Genomic DNA, 21,374 nt, shown 5'->3' with positions numbered 1-21,374 from the left:
CTCTTTTCCCTTCTCTTCTTTTCTCTTCTCTTCTTTCACTTGTTTGTATTTAATTTGGGGCAGCTATCCTTTGCAGGGAGAGCTATCAGTCAGTACTAGACCCAGTTCCTGAAAGGATAAACGTGAGTTCCAGTTTCCATGTCTTATTCAACATCTTTGATTTTAGACTTTAACACATCCCCATTTCATTTCCCTGTGCGTAAAATGGAATTAATAATGACCTGCATAACTACCTCTTAGAGGTATTAATAGGAGCAAATAAAATAAACCTGAACCTACTTTGAAAATTGTAGAGCCCTATTCAGATATAATAATTGTACTGTATAATTATCTGTATGGGTATCAGGGGAAAAGATACCTCATTTTACTAAAAACATTAATGAAAACTCATTTCTCATTTGAAGAAAAATAAAAAAGAGTAGATCTGCCAATACCAAAATGACTTTGAATACAAATACATGATAATAGATGTAGCTGTATGTTCTCCTAGGAATGCATGAATTGTTATAATGCATTCCCAGGAGTCTTTGTTATAAACTTCTAATGACCAAGAGTGCCTTACAATAAAATACTCCTCTGCCTTCTTGATATTTAGTGAATGAACCCCTTTGAATGGAAAGTAGTGAGAATTCTACTGTACAGTAAATGCTGGTCTAGTGATATGGCGGTATGACTCTACATTGTAGTTGAGGAACCAACAGTGGACTCTCTGTAGGGCACAAATTTGCCCTTCTCCCCTGCAGTTTAGAAGACTGTCTTCAATAACATTTTACAAAATGATCAGATAAGAGGGAGGTGAGGGCGTTGGACCCCAAAATATAAAGATGTAAAAGTATTGTCTCTAAAACATCCATCCTGACACTAAAGAAAATATATTCACTTCAAATTAAAACTTTTGGTCCTATTTTCTAGTAGCTAAATGTCTTATCCTACCTTGTGTTTGCCGTTCTTGGAGAAGGAAAAAGATCCTCGCAACCCTTGATAAGAGATTTCTGTTCCCTTGCAGCACGGCCGCTGTGGGATTCCTGAGGCCCTGGTACAGAGATATGCGGAAGACTTAGATCAGCCCGAGAGGGACGTTGCCACCAACATGGACCAGATCCGCGTGAAGCTGCTTCGGAAGCAGCACCGCATGGCGGTAAGCAGCCCACACTTCGGGGCTCCCCTCACCCAGCTTTTTGAAGTCCATTCAGTTCTAGAGCTTAATGATGAGCATGCTGGCAGCCGCTACATAGCCCAGGGTTCATTGTAGCTATCGAAGGGAGACACCTGGGAGAGAGTAATACCTCTTCAGCCTACAAAGGTTTAAAAATACCGTTTTGGAGAGAAAAAGATGAAAATTATCCATAACCCCAGCACTGTGAAAAAGTCCATCTAGTCATTTATCTGCACATATATAATAGTACATGTACAGTTTGCAAACCTTATTGTTTTCGGTTATCAGATGGTGAACCTCTTTCTTTGTTACTAAAATTTCTTTTATATTATCAGTTTTTCAAAGTGCTCTAGTAGGTATGTCATAGTTCAGCCCATTCCACATTGTTGAAACATTTAGATTTTTTCCAGCTGTTTATTTTAAACAATTGAGGGAAGAACCTCCTGGTTAATAAATTTTTGTAGACTTTTGGGGTAAATTTCTGAGGATATATTCCTTCAAGAGGATTTGCTTCATCAGGACTGCACAAAATCTCAAGGGTTTGCACATTTGGTGGTAAATTGCCTTTCTGAGGGGTGTAGCACTTGGCCTTCTCAGAATTCAAGTATAAATGTCCATTTCCCTGCCTTAGCCAACATTTATTATTGTATTTTTAATTCTTTATGACTATATTGATTAAATGCTTAATTTTCTGGATGTTAATGTAGACTCAAAATACAGAAGAAAATCTACTTTATAAAAACCTTACCCACTGAGTATCTTCCTTTTCACACTATCACGTAGGTTTGCTTCTTCAAGTACCGTAAGGAGCATTAGTTGAAGAGCGTGGCCACCATGAGACAAAATAGCCAGAAATATAAATGATTACAGTTTGGAGACTTACACACATAACTGGGGTTAGATCTAATTCCAAGTACCTTCTGGAACCTCCAACACTTCCTTGAAGATTTGTCTCACCTTTGAGAAGTCAGGAAAAAATTCATTCATTCATTCATTCATTCATTCATTTATTCATTTATTTATTTATTTATGGCTGTGTTGGGTCTTCGTTTCTGTGCGAGGGCTTTCTCTAGTTGCGGCGAGCGGGGACCACTCTTCATCGCGGTGCGTGGGCCTCTCACTATCGCGGCCTCTCTTGTTGCGGAGCACAGGCTCCAGACGCGCAGGCTCAGTAGTTGTGGCGCACGGGCCCAGTTGCTCCGCGGCATGTGGGAGCCTCCCAGACCAGGGCTCGAACCCGTGTCCCCTGCATTGGCAGGCAGATTCTCAACCACTGCGCCACCAGGGAAGCCCAGGAAAGAATTCTTGATGCTAGTCATGTTCTTGGACATCTCATAGCATTATCCCTTTCTGATAGTGTAGTAATAAATATGATATTTCAGTAGTGTTCCTTTTAGGCATAGAAGAAAGAGCTCTCCAGTGGCACCTGTTGAATCTTGATAAATTGCTTTCTTTGGTTACCCAGATCCCAAGCGGTGGACTCACAGAAATCTGTAGGAAGCCCCTATCTCCTGGATGCGTTTCATCCGTGTCGGATTGGCTGGTTTCCATCGGTCTGCCCATGTACGCCAGTGCCCTCACTGAAGCGGGCTTCAGCACGCTGGGCCAAGTGCCTTCTCTGTCCCACACTTGCCTTCAGGAGGCCGGCATCACAGAGGAGAGACACATAAGCAAGCTCGTGTCCGCAGCCAGACTCTTCAAACTGCCACCAGGCCCCGAGGCCATGTAGTCAGGCCCGAAATGGACCTCCCTGGACAAGAGCCACCCGTTCACTGTGTTTATGATGCTGATGCAATTCCTCCTTGGCTGGACATGCAGACCAGACCCAGAAGAAAGGCCCAGTGTGTGGCCAGCAGAACTCGGAATCTTGGCACGGGACTCTCTTCTCCAGAAAAGCCCCCTCCAGGAAATTGGTGTGGTTCTCTTTGACCCCCAAAGAAAAGACAAGCACTTATTTTTGTTATCAGGACACAATAGAACAAAGATGCCAACTTGCCACAAATGCTCTGCCTGCAGTCTGTCTTGGTGCACTGGGTGAGGGCAGGGGGCAGAGGGAGGGGCAGCCTGTCCTGTTTCTCAGCGTGCTTCTAGCCCTTCTGTCTGTCACCCTGCAGGGTTCCCGAGGCCCAGATGGGCTTTAGCCAGGCCAAAGTAACAGACTCGGGAGTGATTGTACACTATTGACCAGGCTCATTTGTTCAAAAATAAGAAAATCTGGCTGCACTAGGAAAAAGAGAAAGCCCTATTCTCCTTTAGATAAACAAGAGACATTTTAATAATTGCTTTCTAGCAATCAGCTTTTATTTGCCTTAATGTAAGCTTTTAAGCAGTTATCTAACTTAGTGTTCACTACCATGTAACCATAGTTCCAAATCTTCATCTTAGACTGCCATCTAACGTATCTGGGATGTTTCCAGCAGAAATGGGCTTTTCTAATTGTCTCACTCTAACATGGCTTATTCTATAGGGGTGTTTATCAGGCCAAATTTCATGTTGACTTTCAGTTTTTAAACTAACTACAAATCTGGTAAAAAGCGCTCTTAAATTCACAAAGATATCACGTGTGAGAGTGTATGTGTGTGTTTGAGGTTACGATCTTTCATTTTAATCAGTTTAGTGCTGTTACCACGTTGGTCGTCGTGCTGCAGTATTGACTTGGAATCTTGACCGTGTCCATTCCAAAATTCAGTCATTAGCTAACAGATCACCTTTGCAAAAGGTCATTGTAAGTTGAATATTTAAGAAGGTTGTTTTTTAAAAGGGAAGTAGTTTATAAGATATTTTAAAAGTTTTTTTTTGGGTTTATAATTAAAATACTATTTTCCATCTTTTCTTATTTAGATAATTCACTTAAATATAATAAAGGTTCATTTTGGAGCCAAACTACATTGGCCATGTATTAAGTAGTTGCATATTTTCAGTTGTTTTCCGACTGATTTCAGCATTCTCTTTTAGTCTAGTGGCTGATTCTCTAGCAAACAGAAATTATTGTTTCCAGTTGCTTACAAAGTGATTTTTCCTTTACATTCTTATCATGAACCCTATTTTAAGCACTGGGTGTGATCATTTACGATAGAAATGTTTTTAGCCTTGATTTAAAAGTTCTGTAATGTTTCATCTACTCATTGAAACAAATGATATCCCTCAGGGGAGGGGGAAAAAAAGGTGATTTCATTAATTACAAAACCATTTTACCATTTGCTTTATATATCTGGATCCATGTTTCTGAGGAAAAGGACATTCTCAGGTGACGTATTTTTTTTTCATGCTTTTGGTATACATTTGAAAGAATAATATATATTTCTTCAATAATAGTCACCTTCTATAAGATGCCATGTAAGAAGTTGTGGAAATGTGGAAAAAAAGCTAAAGCTGCCAAATTTCTGTTGAACTCTTCAAAACAGCCCATTTTTGTCATCTGGGGTATGACATTCCTGTGGGCTGTGACATTCCATTTAGAAGGTAACGAGGCTGCAGGGCTCTCCTGTGTCACTGGAAGGAATTTCAAGTGTGTGGTGAGGTGGGCACTGTAAAAGGGGCTCCTCACCCTGCATTTTCAGTACCTCAGCATGACATCCGAGAGAGCCTGCTCATAGCTTAAGCTGAGCTAAAAGACCACACATAAAGTCAGGTAATAGGTAACAAAGGAGAAGGGGAAATTGTACATGAATTTCCAGGTGTTAGTTCATTTTCACGGTAAGATTTTCACTTAATGTAAAAGTGGTGCCAGAAAAGGGAGCTTTCTGAATATGAGTTTTTGAGAATGCCAAACTGTATCTTTTTCATTCTTCTTTGGAAATCATTGCCTTTGCATGGAAGTGAAATTCAGGGACCATGAATCATTTTCAGTGGGAAGGGCTTCCTAGTCTGTGGGATCTGAGGTTATTTTTACTTTATTGTGCTTTTAAAAAAAATTTTGTTTTTGTTTTTGTTTTTTTACTTTTAGTATTTGTTTGGTCTTCTTTTGCTTTAAACTTTTAATTTGATCTTAGAAAAGCCTGAATGTGTGTGTGTGATGTTTGACCCAGGTGGTTTGGGGCCTCCTGTGGATGCCAGAAGGCAGGTGGTCAGCTTCAGCAATATCCAGTTTTAATCCATTGCACCTGGTGCAGAATGTTGAGGAAGGGTGAAAATTGTCGTCTTTGGAAAGCACAAAAGAAACCTGGAGAGGCAGTTTGGCTCAGGTAGCTACACATCCATTGTGTGTCATTTTTTCCTTTGAAGCTGTCTACAAGGAAGTGCAGCCAGTCCCAACCACTACTTACATTCCCAGATAACCAAGAAGTAGATTTTCCTGGCCTTGCCTTAGTCAGAGGCCTTTTCTCTTTCCAGGTAAAAGTGAAATTGGAAATAACTAGTCGACTGAAAATCAGTTCCTGACAGAGCAAAGTTTGCTTTCATAATTGCAGCAAAAGAAGTCAATTCACCAAGTCAATGCTGCATGTGTGTACTGTATTATTTTCAGAAAAAAAAATATAATAGTCTGAGTCCAAGTTATCTCGATTTTAAATTGATAAACAAGAAACTGTCAAGCAAATTATATAACAACTAACAACATTGCACTTTCTGTATATGAAATCAATATTTAAATAACTTATTTTTCTCCATTGCTGTTCTTAAACATTGTAAGTAGCTGTAATATACCAGTACCAATATGTTCTTGCGATTGCTTCAGCCCAAGAAAGCTGTGTATTGTTTTAAAAATTGTAAAAATTATTGTGATGATTCATTTAGCAAAAAGAGGTGGACAGAAGGGTTTTCCTATGTATCAAAACTTGTCTATAATTATGTCATCTATGTACCTAGAAAAAAAAAGTAAATAAATTTCTTCAGTTGAATATGCCTCTTTTGTTGTTCCCTGGGTATTATAAAGGTACATAGAGTAGAAATGAAAGGGAATTTATGAAGTGTGGTTTAAGAATGAAATATATTGTAAAAATAGTAGTTGTACACAATTACTTCTGCCACATCACAAAAACTCACTATCATACTCACTCAGATTTTCTTTGCCAATTTATTTCAGGTTTTTTTCAAATATTGCATAATCAAGTCACATAATTGCAGCATCTTAGCCCAGAAAGAGATTTTTGGAAGCCACCTCTAGTCTAAACCCGTTGTTTTCAAATAAGAGTCTGAGTCCACGCAGACTTGCCCAATATCATGCGTAGTTAAATGGAAACAATCCAAGTCTTCCATTGAGAGAGAAAAACATCTAGATTGGGATATTCTAGAAATCACCTAACTTGACAAAAATCATTTTTCAATGTTAGTGTGCCACAGTTGACATAAAAACACATTTTCAATTAGGAGGGAGTGTGTAATACAACATTTTGAGTAGGTAAAATGTGCACTTGAGGCAGACCAAAAAGTGACCCTTTCCTTTTCTCTCAGCCACCTATTTCTCACACTACAGGTAAGTAGTATAACCAGTGTTTGCATATCTTTTCAGAAATGCTGTGTTTATTGACAAAGATAACTGCATATGCATTTTTCCATATAAGAATGACAGCATTTCCCCACACTTCTTCACCTAGCATGTGGAACCACTGTGTTAAAGTTACGTATATTTAAAATTTTGATAGAATAGTTTAAATCCACTGGTGGATTTCAATGTAGGAAGCTCTACCATGGTAGGTTTTATTTACAAATCATTGTTTTATTCCCCACTCCCCAATCCCTCTTGTAAATGGGGCTATTTCATATATTCTTAAAGTTGGAGATTCCTCTGAAGTGCTGCATTATTTTAAAGAACTGACCATAAACCTCAAATCTTATTTATCTCAAGTTGACTCTTAAGATTCTATAGTTCAATTCACAGAAGATACTTTTTTATTATGATTCCTAAGAAACCGTGACTGGATTCTTGGCATTTGTTCTAACTTGGCTTCATGTATGGATATTTATGTTGAATTCACTTAAATTATAAAGAATGTAAGTTTGATTAGGGAAAGGAGAAAAGGGAAGGGTGGTTGTCATTTAACCACAGCTTATTTGGGGGCCTTAGAATGATGACTTTACTCAGCTCTGAGGACCCACTCAGAGAAAAGTACGTACACAGTACTCCTAGGGGTGTGTGTGAGGGTGTACGTGAGGGAGTGAGAGACAGGAGAGGATGGATGCTCACTCAGGTGTAGGTCTGGACCACTCGTCCATCAGGGGACCGTGGGCAGTGTTATTTGGAAGCATTCCAATTTCTCATACAGCGCTCCTCCTACACTGTCAGAGAAGAACACTGAAAAGGGAATTTAGCCGTCACCTCTCTAAAACTTAAACAAAATACATGAAGGTTTTAATCAAACCAGGTTTGAGCCCAGTATGGAAGGACCCCAGGGTACGTGTGTGGGAGCCAAAGGAGTTATGACTAATCTGATTGCAATTTACTACCATCCCCGTTCATCCTCAACACTCCAGTGATAAATATGGTCGGAGCCATAAGAGATGTGTACAAAGGGCTGGGGGAGCCAGAGGGGAAACTGACTCAGTCTGGAGTTGGATTGGGGGGGGGGTGGAGCCCAAATGGAGGAGGTAGTTATGTGGATTATAACTGTGTATCCATGTGCTAAGAATGTTAGACTCTTAAAAAACAAAACCAAAAACAAAAATCTTGAAAAACATGAGAAAATATCTTCTGTGTCCCCAAACTCCTGATCCACTTGGCTGTCATCGTGAGTGGACCATGGCTTCCCCTACTTAATAAAAAAATTGGAAACCATCCATTGGGCCATCTCTCTGGACCTCCTTTCAGCTCACTTGCAAAACTCCCCTGCATCCTCCGCTAGTCTTTCCTCCTCGCTCCAGCCACGACAAAAGGGGTGTCCCTCCATCTGTCTAGTCCTAGCTGTTCTCAGGATCCTGTCCTGGGACCCCCCCAGTCATCATATATTCCCTCATTTCTCTGGATCTTCCCCTTGAACATGTTTGCCATAGGCTGTCGCTGTCTTTTCCGGGCTGGCCCAGATTGCCCCTTTTTGGATAAGCACACTCTGCATTTCCTATGGGAGAACTAGCATTCCCTACATTTCAAGGGATCCTGGTGCAACTTTCGCTGCAGTGTCCCCCGCACCCTCCGAGCAGTGAGAACAACTCCATTCAGCCTCCTTTTGCCCAGACTTGGGCTCTGGAGCTGAAAGTCAGATACATGAGAGGGGCTGGGGCTGAACTGTGCTGATGGTGGTGCCCACAGAGCCCAGGAAGCCCAGGAACTGAGGTGCCTGTGCCTTCCTGGGCTTTCCAAAGCCTGTTCTGCCTTTCCTTGGATTCCTTTGCCAACTGCCATCAAACATCTTTACTCATGTACCCCTAAAATAATATCCCCAAACTAAGGACTCCCTTGCACATTTTAAAGTTGCCCTCCCAAAGTTCCCAATCATAAGTTTAAATAATTGTGAGACTGTACATTTCCAGCTTTTTGTAAATATTTGCATTTTAGAATACAACTGCAACATTACTTAAAAAAATATATCCAATGGGAAATAAATACCACAGCAGTGTGATACCTACCATTGTCCACTGAAAGCGCACAAGAGCAAACAAAAAATTTTACTCTCCTTCAAAGCCTATAACCATTCTACTTTCTCCACACATTTTTATCCTAATGCAATATATTTTGTATGTGTGAGTGTCTTTTTGATCATCTTGTCATATTTCCCTGTAATAAAAATGTTTGTGAATTTAAGTTTAATTTTTTTTCATTTCTTTTGATCATTAGGCTCTATTTGTAAAAAAAAAACAAACAAACCTGGGTTTAGTTATACTTACCATGATTATTATTAATCAATTATCAATATACAGATATTTCACAGTTTTTGATAAATAATGATAAAATATAAAAATTAAAGTGTGATTGGAAATGTCTCTCATTAGTTGGATGGCAGAGGTGGGCAGGTGCCTTATGGCCCCCGGTTTATAGAAGATGTTGCAACCCCAGTTATTTCAAGTTTGACTAATTGCTGGGAGCCCCAGACATCTCTACAACATTTTGCTTTGTGTGTGTGTGTGTGAAGTGGGAGAAGGGCATTTATGAAAGAGATGGGAAAGGAATGCCAGCAGGAGGTATCCTCAGGCAGATCAACTTTAGGACCCTATTAACTTGGAAACAGATTCCCTTATTAAAGCTATCCCAGGCAATGGAGCCTTGGGAAAGAATACCAAATTGAAGACCTTTGCGGTGGGCTACATGGGATTCTTACAACAAATCCCTTTTCTTGCCAGAACTATTTGTTGCTTTTACCTGTGAAGAAAATTCCATCAACCAGATCAGTGTTCGTCATTCCTCATTTAAAACATTCTCTCTCAACTCCACATTTCCCTTACCTAGATAATCCCCCTGCCCCCCACCCCTCTCTTGCTTTTCACAGACAAATATCTTGAAATTTTTTCCTGCTCTCATTGTCTCTTCTTCGCTATCCTTCATAGATTCCCCAGCCCACTGCTCTCTGGATGCACCCCAGGCCACCCTTGGAAGCCACGCCCTGATTTCCAAATCCTCCTGGTCTTCTCTGCAGCGTCCTCTCACTGCCCTTCCCAAGCTTCCGCTTCCCCACTCCTACCCACCCCACCTGCCTCTGCAGCAGCTGCCTCTCGGTGTCCCTCTCCCCACCCTTTGAATGAATGTTCACGAACCTCAGACATCCATCCCAGGGCCTCTTCTCTCCCACGGTGATCTCTCTGTTTCACCTTGAAGAGCCTGCTTAGAGTAAAAGATGTAATCCCAAACATCGATCATTTAAGAAATGTAATGCCTTTTTTTTTCTTTTTTTGGCTGTGGGGCTTGTGGGATCTTAGTTCCTGGACTAGGGATTGAACCTGGGCCCTCGGCAGTGAAAGCACAAGAGTCCTAAACACTGGATCACCGGGGAATTCCCGAAATGTAATGCTTTTAACTGATAGGATACCTTTTACAACAAGAGACAAGAGCAAACCACGTGTTAAAATACCTTCCCAGCTATTTGCTTGTGAGGCTAAATATGCCTCCTCTGGCACCATCTCATTTTGTGTCCTTGTGGTGTATTCAGCATCTGGGCTCCAGAATAAAGCCAAAGAAGAACAGGCAGAGGCTGTATTCAGCTGTGGAGGCAACATCGTTCTCTAATTTCTATAAGAATATTCCACAGTCTATTCTTAGGGAGTCAGTTCTATGGTTTCTGTAGATCTGGAAGGCTGCCACTCAAGACGTCCTCTGGTCCCTCATGGGTCCATCCGAGCCTGTGACACTATTTGTCCTCCAATGGGTAGAAAGCAAGGAGAGGGTGGTTAAATCAGTTAATTACCGGACAGAGCACTATAATGAGTGCTTAAGGCAATGTACCTATTTTATTCATTCAATCAACTCCAAGTGGTCATTTATTATCATCCTTGTTTTCCCAGAGCACAAACTTCATGAGAGCAGGGACTTTTTGTTTACGTCTATGTTCCCACATCCAGAACAGTGCCTGACACATGGGGGTGCAGAATAAATAAATATGACCTGAATAACAAAGTTCAAAGAAGGTAAGACAGTCTTCCAGGCTGACACAGCCAGTAAGTAACAGGACTGAGATTTCAACACCAGCCTGTATGACCCTAAAACCATGCTCGCTATAGTAATGATAACGACTCCAGCAAAGATATTCCTCTGCAGTGCCTGAACTTTGCACTTTCAATTCTATTTTCAAATAGATCACGTTAAGCTCAACCGCTCACAGACGGAATGTCTGATCTTCACCTCCATTTCCCATCTCAGTTCATGGCGCCTGCCGGTCACGTAGCTCAAAACCCTTCTTTTTTCTCTCACAGTCCGCATTCAATCTGTCAGGAAATCCTCTTGTCTTTACTTTCGACACCTCTCCAGAAGCTGACCCCGTCTCAACACCTGCACTCCTACCATGGCCACCACCTCCTCTCACCTGGATTGTCCCGGAGCCACCTGCTTCCTAGCCCCCATCCTTGCCGTTCAGCCCGTGCAGCAGGCTGAGTGACTCTGCTACGAATGTTTGTGTCCCCCGCCCCGATTCAAACGTTGAAGCCGGCCCCCCAGCGGGATGGCATGAAGAGACGGGGCCTTTGGGAGGTGACTAGGTTTAGATGAGGTCATGAGGGCAGAGCCCCACCACAGGATTCGCGTCCTTATAAGAAGAGGAGGGGACTCCAGGGCATCCTCTGTGTCCACCTGTGGGAACACAGCGAGAAGGCTGGCCGCCACACACTAAGAAGAGGGTTCTCACCAGAAGCTCAGTCCTGCCAGCACTTGATCTTGGACTTTCCAGCCTCCAGAGCTGTGAGAAAATTTATTTCTGTTGTTTAAGCCACCCAGTCTATTGTACTTTCTTACGGCAGCCTGAGGAGACCCTGTAAAAACAGAGGGCAGGTTATGTCACTCCTCTGCTCCAACCCTTCCATGCCTTTCCATTTCTTTCAGAGTCAAGGTTAAATTCTCTGCGGTGGCCTGCCAGGTTCTATGCAATCGTCTCCCATTTCCTATGTGGTGTCCCCTGCCCCCCATTATACCCTCCGTGTAGCTAATTCAGCCAGACAGGCTTTCTTATTGGTTCTCACACAAGTCAGTCAGGCTCTCACCTCGGGCCTGTGTACGGGTTTTCCTCAACCCGGAACGCCCTTCTCCAGAAAATCTACAGGACTAACAGCCCACGGGTCTGTGTTCAGAAGGTGACCTTTCAGAGCCCTGTTCTGAGTCCATCACCTAAAACTGCACCGTCCCTTAGCTTTCACCTTCGCCACCAGTTCTGATCCTCACACGGGCTTTATTTTCACCTTCTAACACACTATGTAGTTTATTTCTTCGTTATGTTTATTGCTCATTAGCTGTGTCCTCCTTCTACAGTTTAAAGTCCAGCAATGCACAGGTGGCTCTCTGACGATTCTGAACCTCTACACCTGACACATAATATTGATATTTGTTAGATGAATGACTGTCCCTGAATCGCAAGGCTTTGAATCCTCAATGTTAAAGCTGGAGATGATCTACCTTAATTTCATTTTATAGGTGAGGAAACAGACCCAGAGAGGCAAGAGCTGAGCTCATACTCACATGGGCAGGGACAGAGTAAATCGCTAAAGAGGCACATCCTCTCTACCTATCAAAGACTTCGCAGGAGCACGTGAGCATGCGCGCCTTAAAAAGAAACCACAGCAAACCGAAAGAAAGATCCCGAGCCGCTTCCCAGCAAACAAACCCTTGCGGAGTGCGTAGTTGCTGCAGCGTTTGGCCACCGGAGGGCACCGATGGGCCAGATGGAAGGCCGAACCTGACCCGGCGGAGGGCGGGAGGTGGGAGGAGCAGGAACGCGCTTGCTCAGCACAGCCAGAGGGGCAGGGAAGGGAAATGCGGCGGCGTGAGGGAGAGCCGGACCTCCGCGACTCTCCAAGTTATCAGCCAGACCTTGAGTGCTGTAAACCACCTATTAAAACGCCATTGGAGGGGCTTCCCGGGCTTCCCTGGTGGCACAGTGGTTAAGACTCTGCCCTCCGAAAGCAGAGGGCCTGGTTCGATGCCTGGTCAGGGAAATAGATCCCACATGCATGACACAACTGAGAGTTCCCAAGCCACAGCTAAGGAACCAGTCTGCCACAGCTAAGACCCGATGCAACCAAATAAAAAAGTAAGTATTAAAAAATAAATAAAAATAAAGGTGATGTTTAAAAAAAAAATGCCATTGGAGAATGATGATGGAGACTGGTGGAATTCACAATCCATTTTAATAAGCACTGAGGGGCTCTTGGCTCCCGTCTTTTTACTCCTTTAATTAGCAAAGAGGGATGACGGCTTCTGTTCGCTGCTCCTGGTGGGGCTGGGTGTCTGGGTGTGTGCAGGAGCCCTCCTGCCTGCCACAGGAGCAGGATGGAGGAAGGAGGTATTTAGGTGACTCTGAAACAAAGTCCTAAACTTTACATGTCAAGCAATGAGATGTAAACCAGGCTCAGTTTTGATTGAATAGTATTTCGTTGCTCATGGCCCAGAATAGCCTGACATTATCAGAGCAGGGGCCAGGATGCAGTCCAGATGTTCACGGAACTTGACATACATGAGAGCATTTGGCGTTCACAGTGTGCCCCTGCAGTAGACACTGTGATCCCCATTTTACAGCTGAGGGACCTGAAGTCACAGAGCTGTAGGCAGAAGAGATGAGATTTGACCTTGGGTTATTTTATTCTGATGCCCTTTGGCTTAACCACTACTGAATAACTCCCCGGTTCTCAGCCTGAGCAACATAGTAAAATCATTTGGTGTATTAGTCTGGGTTCCACCGAAGAAGCAGAACCGATCGGAGATATATATTAAGAAATGTGGGGACTTCCTTGGTGGTCCAGTGGTTAAGACTCCGCACTTCCACTGCAGGGGGCGTTGGTTTGATCCCTGGTCGGGGAACTAAGATCCCGCATGCTGCGCACCTCAGCCAAAAAAAAAGAAAAGAAAACAGAAATGTATTTCACGGATTGGCTTCTGCAGTCATGGGGGCTGGCTGGGAAAGTCTGCCATCCGTAGGGCATGTTGTCAGGAGCTGCAGGCTGGAACCCTTGGGCATGAGCTGCAGCCGTTGTCCACAGGCAGGATTTCTTCTTCATCAGGGACTCCTCAGCTCTGCTCTTAAAACCTTTCCACGGATTGAACCAGGCTCACCCAGATTTAGTCTCCCTTACTAAAAGTTAACTGATGAAGGACTTGAAGCACATCTACAAAACACCTTCACAGCAACACCTAAGGTAATGTTGATTGACTAACTGAGGGCTGTAGCTGTCTCAGTTCAGGCTGCCATAACACAATACCACAGACCTGCTTATGGACAACAGACATTTTATTTCTCACAGTTCTGGGGGCTGGAAATTCGGGTTCAGAGTGTCAGTGTTGTCAGCTTCCACTGAGAGCCTGCTTCCAGGTTAGACTGCCGACTTCTCCTTATATCTTCACGTGGCAGAAAGAGAGAAGAAACAAGCTCTTTCTTGTCCTGTAAGGGCACAGATTCCATTCATGAGGGCTCCACCTCCCTGACTCATCTCATCCTAATCAGCTCCCAAAGGTGCCACCTCCTAACACCATCACATTGGAGGGTAGGGTTCTAACTTAGGAATTCTGGGGGAGCACAGACTTCCAGTCCTTAACAGTAGCCTGGCCAGGTTGACCCATTAAGAACGCCATTGTACTGTGAAGGCTTTTAAAAGCAGACTCCTTGGGCCCCATCCCAGACCAGAAGTGGAATTATTGGGTCATATGGTAGTCATTTCTTTCTAATAGATCGATTCCTTGTAAATCAATTCAAGACCATGTTTGAAAGTGCCACAAATTGTCAGAAATTCTGTCCAAGGACACTTTGTTGTCTCTCATACATGCGTCTCAGTTTCCTTTAGTATGTCATTTATCTAAAGGGCCAGTAATAGAAGTTAAGAGAATACTTCTAACAGCTTTGAGCTTGCTCCATTTCTGAAAGTAACCAGTTTGCTCTCTTCTACCAGTGTGGTTTAGTCCTTTTCTATCAAATTTAATGGCCTCAGTCCCCACTTGCCCAAATTACAGGGCATCCTGTATCTCTCCCTAAGACATGCCTGAGCAAAATTGCCCAAGAATCCCAGGATTTACTCACCTCAAAGGGCCCTGTCTTGCTTCCAAACAATAGGTTAAAATCAGAGCCAGAGAAGTCAGTCATCTATAGACAGGCTCCAGCTCCTGCCAAGCTCTTTTGCTACAGGGTCACTGTGTCCCTATGGTTCACTGTCCTCGCTTTCACCACTCCCAATGAAGGCAAATGCCATAGTGACATTTTGTTTTGAGGGAGGACAAAAGACAGTCTCAGAGTTCTGTCTATCTGAAGCTTGTGGCCTCCAAAAGGGGTTTACACTCAGCACCACAAGATGCTCTCTTTGCCTGGGTGGCTTTACTGGGGGTACTTTGGGCCTCAGCCAAACAATCTGCCAAACCAGCCCCCAAATGGACCTTGCAGTGGGGGAACTGGGCCCAGGTTATTGTCAGACTCAGGCTCCCCTAGAACTGGGTTCCTTGTTGGGGGCTCTTGGTGTCCTTCCCTGTCTGACTCATCTCAGTCTGTTGGAGACATTCTATCACGTTGCATTCTCGAAAGGGAAGAAGTTAGGGGACTCTACCTCTTTCTTTCCCAGGTAGCAACTTGGTCCCTATTCAGCTTTACCCACATTCCTCCAAGTGACCACTTTGCATAACAAGGGACATAGGGAGACAGTTGTTCAGGTCACAAAGGTCCCAGGGTAATTAGAGACTTAAACCAGAATCACCGTGAGGTGCCACTCAAGTGACCGTACAGGGACGACTGTTGTATCCACCTAGACAGAGTAGACAGAGAACTACCTGATCCTTTTTTTTTTTTTGGCAGCTTCTAAAAGTACTGCTTAGTCAGACTCCTAAGAATTCAGACTCTAAACTCTGAAGGGGCTCAAGCTTCGCTAGGAACTCTGGTCGGAACGGAGTGGAGTCACATGACAGAAGTCAGGGATTTTAACAGGTGCTGGGCTTTCCCCTGGCATCCCTCCCTCCTGGTGTGGTCTGTGTGCAGCCGGGCTGGGAGAGTACACGTGGGAAGCCCCCAGTTTCAAGGACGTGGCCCTCCCTCAGAAGGCCGGGGGGTTGGGACAGACCCAGGAAAGCAGCTGAAAGCACGCTGCCCTCCATCTCTTCTCTGTCACATTGATAGGTGGTAGGATGGGGCTTGGGATGTCACACCGAGGCCACGATGGCGCATCGGAAGATGGGACCATGCCCCCCGCTTGTCCTCTCGCATAGCTCTTCTGAGGTTAACTTCAATCCTTTCCCCTTTGCCGAATGCCAGTCCTCAGCCCCACGAACCCTCCTCTTGGCTTCCATCACAGGTGCCAAGTCCAAATCTCTTTCGAAGGGGTGTTTCTGGAGCAGTGGGTCCTGGCGGGGTTGGAGGGAAGGAGGATAAAGGGGGAGAGATTAGACATTGCCCTGGACCTGGGACCTGGGCCTTTGACAAGAGTGACTTAAACCAGAATCACCCTGAGGTGCCACTCAAGTCACCCAAACCCCTTTCTCCAGTTTGGGCTCTTTGCTGCAGAATCGCTCACTGCTTCTGAAACAGCCCAAGTGTTTGTCAAGGACCTCCTCAGATTAAGGCCTCACTGCTGAGAGCTGCAGCTCCCTGCAAAGGCCTGCAGTGGTTTGCAGAGCAGATTCGGTGCCGTCTCACTGGACACAGGGACGGTGTGCGAATTTCTTCCATCTTCCTAGGAGAAGTTTCCAAAAGTTTTCCAAGGCCCCTTTCGGCTGTGGTCTAAACGCAGGGCCTTGGCACCTCTCCTGGGAGGAGCCTCATTTACTTTGGCACCTGGGCACTTCCTATTTTGTCCCAGGCTCAGAATGTATGGAATAAGGCTTTGCTGGGAGGCACACCGCAGTACTTCTCTGTGCTGTCAGGACGGATGGAGACTGGCGACCCAAGCCATCGGGGAACTCCCATTCTCACCCCCGGAATTCCTCCCCTGTTGGCTTTGAGGTAGAAGGGAGTCGCCCACCAAAGAATGTTTGATGAGGGATTCATGCTGGTTGGATCGTAGAGGATCTTAAATTTTCCGCAAATCCTCAAATTTTCCTTGCAGATATTTTTTCCCTCCAAAATTGGAGAAAATGTGTTCATTCTGGAAAATCTATTCAAAAGGTGCACGGAAGACTGATTTTCACAAACCAAACCAAGAAATCAAGTTTTTTCTTCAGGATCATGGTTAACACAGCCTGGTGAGGCCAAATACCTGCCCGATGCAGGAATACTGGTTCTGCTTCAGAGCGCTCTCTAAATGTACAAATTGAACGATTCATTTACTCATTTATTTGGGGCAGGAAGAGGGAAGGAGGACTTGCCAGGACCCCGTTCTTTTACCTTAGCCCCTCCCAGGCATATGTTCATTTCGTGAGTGCCATGAAGGTGATCAACTGTGCTTCGGCCCGGGGTATCAGCTCAAGCTTCTCTCGCCCATTTTCCCCCCGGAAACACAATGGGCCAGCGCTCAGAAGAGATCTCAGAGGCGCTCCGTCCATCAACGTTCGCGGAAGCACCGCCGTGTTTCACCCGAAGCCTCATCCGTGCATCTCGTCCTGGCAGATTTCCCGGCTGAACCACCAGAGCCGGTCCTGCTTCTGGGCGTTTGCTGAACCACTGAGGCTGCGGCTGTGGCAGGCGGTAGCTCAGAGGTCGGGGTTTCTGGCACCGTTTCCCCTCCTTCATCCCCCCGTAGTGACTTGCTCATTTCTCTCCGAGGGATGGCACCCAGAATTAGTTTTCAAATTTATGGAATTTTATAAACCGTTTTATCCTTGTGTTTTACTTCTTGGCCTTCTGGTTGGCATCGGCAGGGAGTGGGGCTGGGGAAAGGTGGGCTGGCGGTGGGAGGGCATAGAAACGGAGTGCTTTCTCAAGGGTGATGGCAAGAAGCTCGGTCCCCATTCTCTCCTCCTGATACCTTGATATCCGTTGCTTATATTTATGCATAGGGTAAAACCCTGAGAAGGAAGGTAACCTAGAGTTTAGACGATTTCATTTTAATAATTTAAAGCATTTTGAGTGTCATTTTTTTCTTTTTCTTTTCTTTCTTTGTGTGTGTAGGTGAGAGCGTTCACTTTGAATATATCTGCCTTAAATGCATTCCTTTTTGCCCCAGTTGTATTGAGCTATAATTGACATATAACATTATATTAGCCTTAGGTGTACAACAGGAAGATTTAGTGTATGTACACATGGAGAAATGATCACCACAGGAAGTTTAGTTAACATTCATCACCTCGCGTAGTTACAGAGTTTTTTTTCTTTTGATGAGAACTTTTAAGTTCTACTCTCTTAGCAACTTTCAAATCCTGTCAGTTTTTTGTTTTTGTTTGTTTGTTTGTTTCTTTAATGAGGTGCACCTGTCAGCCCACCTCCCGGCTCCCCCAGCATCAGGGTGGACTTCTGAGCCTGTATAGTTACCACGAGACACTGCAGTGATATGTCTACTTGTCTGTTTCTCTCGCTAGACTGAGGACAGAGGCTGGGGATTCAGCATGACTTCTCCAGCACCCAGCACAGTGCCTGGCACACACCAGGGCTCAGTAGATATTTGTTGGATGAACAGAACACACCAGGAAAGTATGCCAGCACTTTTTTTTTTTTCTTTTTCAAGAGGCTACCCCAAGGGAGAGTGGAATTGGGCAAAAAGCAAATGCGCAGCCTCTGGACCTTAGGAGGCCACTCTGCCCTGTCTTCTGGTCTGGATTTCAGGACACGAGTCTACAAGCCGTATAACCCAATGAGGGCAGACAGCCTGGTCTTTATGGTCAGTAGCCCAGTGGTCAGTGGGTCAGTCGTCCCATCCAGCACTGCCCATGCAAATGCACAAGCGTTTCCTCCTTGCCTCACTCACTTGGCCAAGGCGTGGGCAGGACCACGGGACCATCCAGCACAGATTCTGAAGTCTGCCATTGTATTCTCCTGTGAGCGGGCATTGTGCAGCCAGGACCTGCCCCTTTCCTGACTTTTAAGGCCGCATGCATTTGTGTTTTGCACACTGCCCCGCAGGAGGCGGAAGCTATGGTGGGGTGAGGTGGGGGAGCAGCCGAGGCCCCTGCAATTCTACAGCAGCATGCACGTGCAGCTTAGGGGCCCACGCTCGCGTCGGGGTGACTGTCTCCCTGGCGTGAGCCTCACAGATACGTGCCTGGTGTGTAGACAGGTCTAGGTCAACCTCAGGCTAATGCTGGAATTACCTCTGGACAGGGGTTCTGAACTCAGAGGGTCCATAAACTTGAATAGAAGAATTATATCCTTTTGCTTCCACTAACCTCTAACTGAAATTTAGCTTTTGCTTCAATTACGAATGTAATGGCACCGTCTGTGATGTCACCAACACAAGCTACAAGTGTTTTCATGTCACTTCACAGTGCCTACAGATCTTCCACAATGTCTTTTCCAGTCATTGGTACTTAGAAATTATGTAACTATTAGACCCACTGGTCGATCTTGTTTTCTAATGCATGAATCGTGTTACTATAGGTATTTGTCAGGGTTCTCCAGAGAAACAAAACCAGTAGGGAAGGGATGTATGTGTGTGTATTTATTATGAAGAATTGGCTCATATAGTTATGGAGGTTGAGAATCTGCCGTCTGTAAGCTGGAGACCCAGGAAAGCTGGGTACTACCTGGTGGCGTAACTCTCAGAAGCAGAGGACATTAAGTCCTAATCGAGGTCGGGAGAAGACTGATGTCAGCTCAACTGTCAGGCAGAGAGTGAATTCTCCCTTCCTCCGCCTCTTTTCTATTTTTGTGTTTTTACAAATAATAACTAAAGGTTTAATTTTAAAATGATACGTTATAAAGAAATCACTAAAAGAATAAAACAATAATTTGTTTATAAAATATTCATTATAAGGGTCCTTGGAAGAATAAACTCAAATAGATTTGAATATAATTCAAATGATGAAAATATGATTTACTGCAAACTTTTTAGGAATATATATGCAGCATATGATAAAATATACCTTCAAAGGTAAATCTGATGTTTTGTGCTGACCTCAAAGTTAAATAAAATATAAAGAACTGTAATTCTATGTATTTTAGATTATACATTTTAAAACATTATTTTGAGAGGATATACACAGGCTTCACCAGACAGCCAAAAGAGTTTATGACACCAAAAAATGTTAAGAACCGCTGTGAGAACAACTCTGCTGTGTGGCCACCAGCCTCTGGCCACTTCACTGGAGGAAACAAATCCCTCTCAAAATTCTGTTGTATATTCTTTCAATACATTGAAAGGAAGGAGGTGTGTGCCAGTTATCAATTTATTGCCCCTCAACTCTAAATTCACCTTCCTTGACTTAGCCAGGGAGCCCAGCACTGTAAACTTTTCTCCTTTGTAGCTGGCATGATGCTAAACCTTGTCAGTAGAGGGCGCTAGAGGGACCACTGCAGGAGGAAGGGGTTTCTCTTCCTAGCAGCCAGCATGCTTGTGTTCTTTTCTTCTTGCTCCTATTCTGCGTGGCTACCAGTGACATGGGGTGGTGGTGGGGATCCTCTGGGGCTCACTGGGGCATTTCAGCAAACTAATTGGGCTGCAACCCCGCCTTCCCCAATGAGGTCTGAATTCCAGTTTGGGGAGGAGGCTTCCTGTATTCATTTCCTAGGGATGCGATAACAAACAGAAATTTATTGTATCAGATTTCTAGAGGCTGGAAGTCTGAGATGAAGCTTTCGACGGGCTTGGTTCCTTCTGAGAGCTGGGAGCGAATCTATTCCATGTTTCTGGTAGTTTGCTGGCAATCTTTGGCATTCCTTGGCTCATAGAAGCATCACCCGCATCTCTGCCTTCATCTTCACATGGAAGATGCTCTCCCTGTGTCTGTGTCGGTGTCCAAACCTCCCCTTTTTATATATGACACAAGTCATTTTGGTTTAGGGTCCCACTCTACTCCAGTATAACCTTATCCTAACAACTAATTACATCTGCGATGACCATAAGGTCATTCCAAATAAGGTCACGTTCTGAGGTTCTGGGGTTTAGGACTTCAACATATGGATTTGGGGGACACAATTCAACCCATAACACCACCCTTTTTTATATATATATAAATATTTATTTTTTATGTTAATAAAAATGTATTGAAATCCTGCTAATTGTATAACCTATTTTTGGTGATGTGGATATATTTTTTTTTCACTTTTTTTTTTCAAACATCTTTATTGGAGTATAATTGCGTTACAATGGTGTGTTAGTTTCTGCTGTATAACAAAGTGAATCAGTTATACATATACATATGCCCCCATATCTCTTCCCTCTTGTGTCTCCCTCCCTCCCACCCTCCCTATCCCACCCCTCTAAGTGGTCACAAAGCACCGAGCTGATCTCCCTGTGCTATGCGGCTGCTTCCCACTAGCTATCTATTTTACGTTTGGTAGTGTTTATATGTCCATGCCACTCTCTCACTTTGTCCCAGCTTACCCTTCCCCCTCCCCGTATCCTCAAGTCCATTCTCTAGTAAGTCTGTGTCTTTATTACCATCTTGCCCCATGGTTCTTCATGAGGATTTTTTTTTTTTAGATTCCATATATATGTGTTAGCATACTGTATTTCTTTTTCTCTTTCTGACATACTTCACTATGTATGACAGACTCTAGGTCCATCCACCGCACTACAAATAACTCAATTTCGTTTCTTTTTATGGCTGAGTAATATTCCATTGTATATATGTGCCACATCTTCTTTATCCATT

The 21,374-nt window shown here is 44.1% G+C and overlaps 1 protein-coding gene across 3 annotated transcripts in view; it reads left to right on the top strand.

The window, feature by feature from the left end:
- SASH1 (SAM and SH3 domain containing 1) overlaps positions 1 to 5,976 on the top strand; it is a 186,390-nt gene extending 180,414 nt beyond the window's left edge. For 2 of the 3 annotated variants that reach the window (XM_061206867.1, XM_061206868.1), the window contains 2 exons: positions 1,007 to 1,138; positions 2,622 to 5,975. In XM_061206867.1, the coding sequence (XP_061062850.1) occupies positions 1,007 to 1,138; positions 2,622 to 2,885 (396 nt within the window). In that variant the 3' untranslated portion in view covers positions 2,886 to 5,975. Of the gene's footprint in view, positions 1 to 1,006; positions 1,139 to 2,621 lie in introns of all 3 variants that reach the window. The other variant, XM_061206866.1, reaches the window with a different exon arrangement.
- Positions 5,977 to 21,374: the final 15,398 nt, after the last annotated feature.

This window comes from Eubalaena glacialis, chromosome 12 (assembly GCF_028564815.1).
Source record: "Eubalaena glacialis isolate mEubGla1 chromosome 12, mEubGla1.1.hap2.+ XY, whole genome shotgun sequence".
Taxonomy (NCBI): domain Eukaryota; kingdom Metazoa; phylum Chordata; class Mammalia; order Artiodactyla; family Balaenidae; genus Eubalaena; species Eubalaena glacialis.
This window is presented reverse-complemented; position numbering and strand designations above follow the sequence as displayed.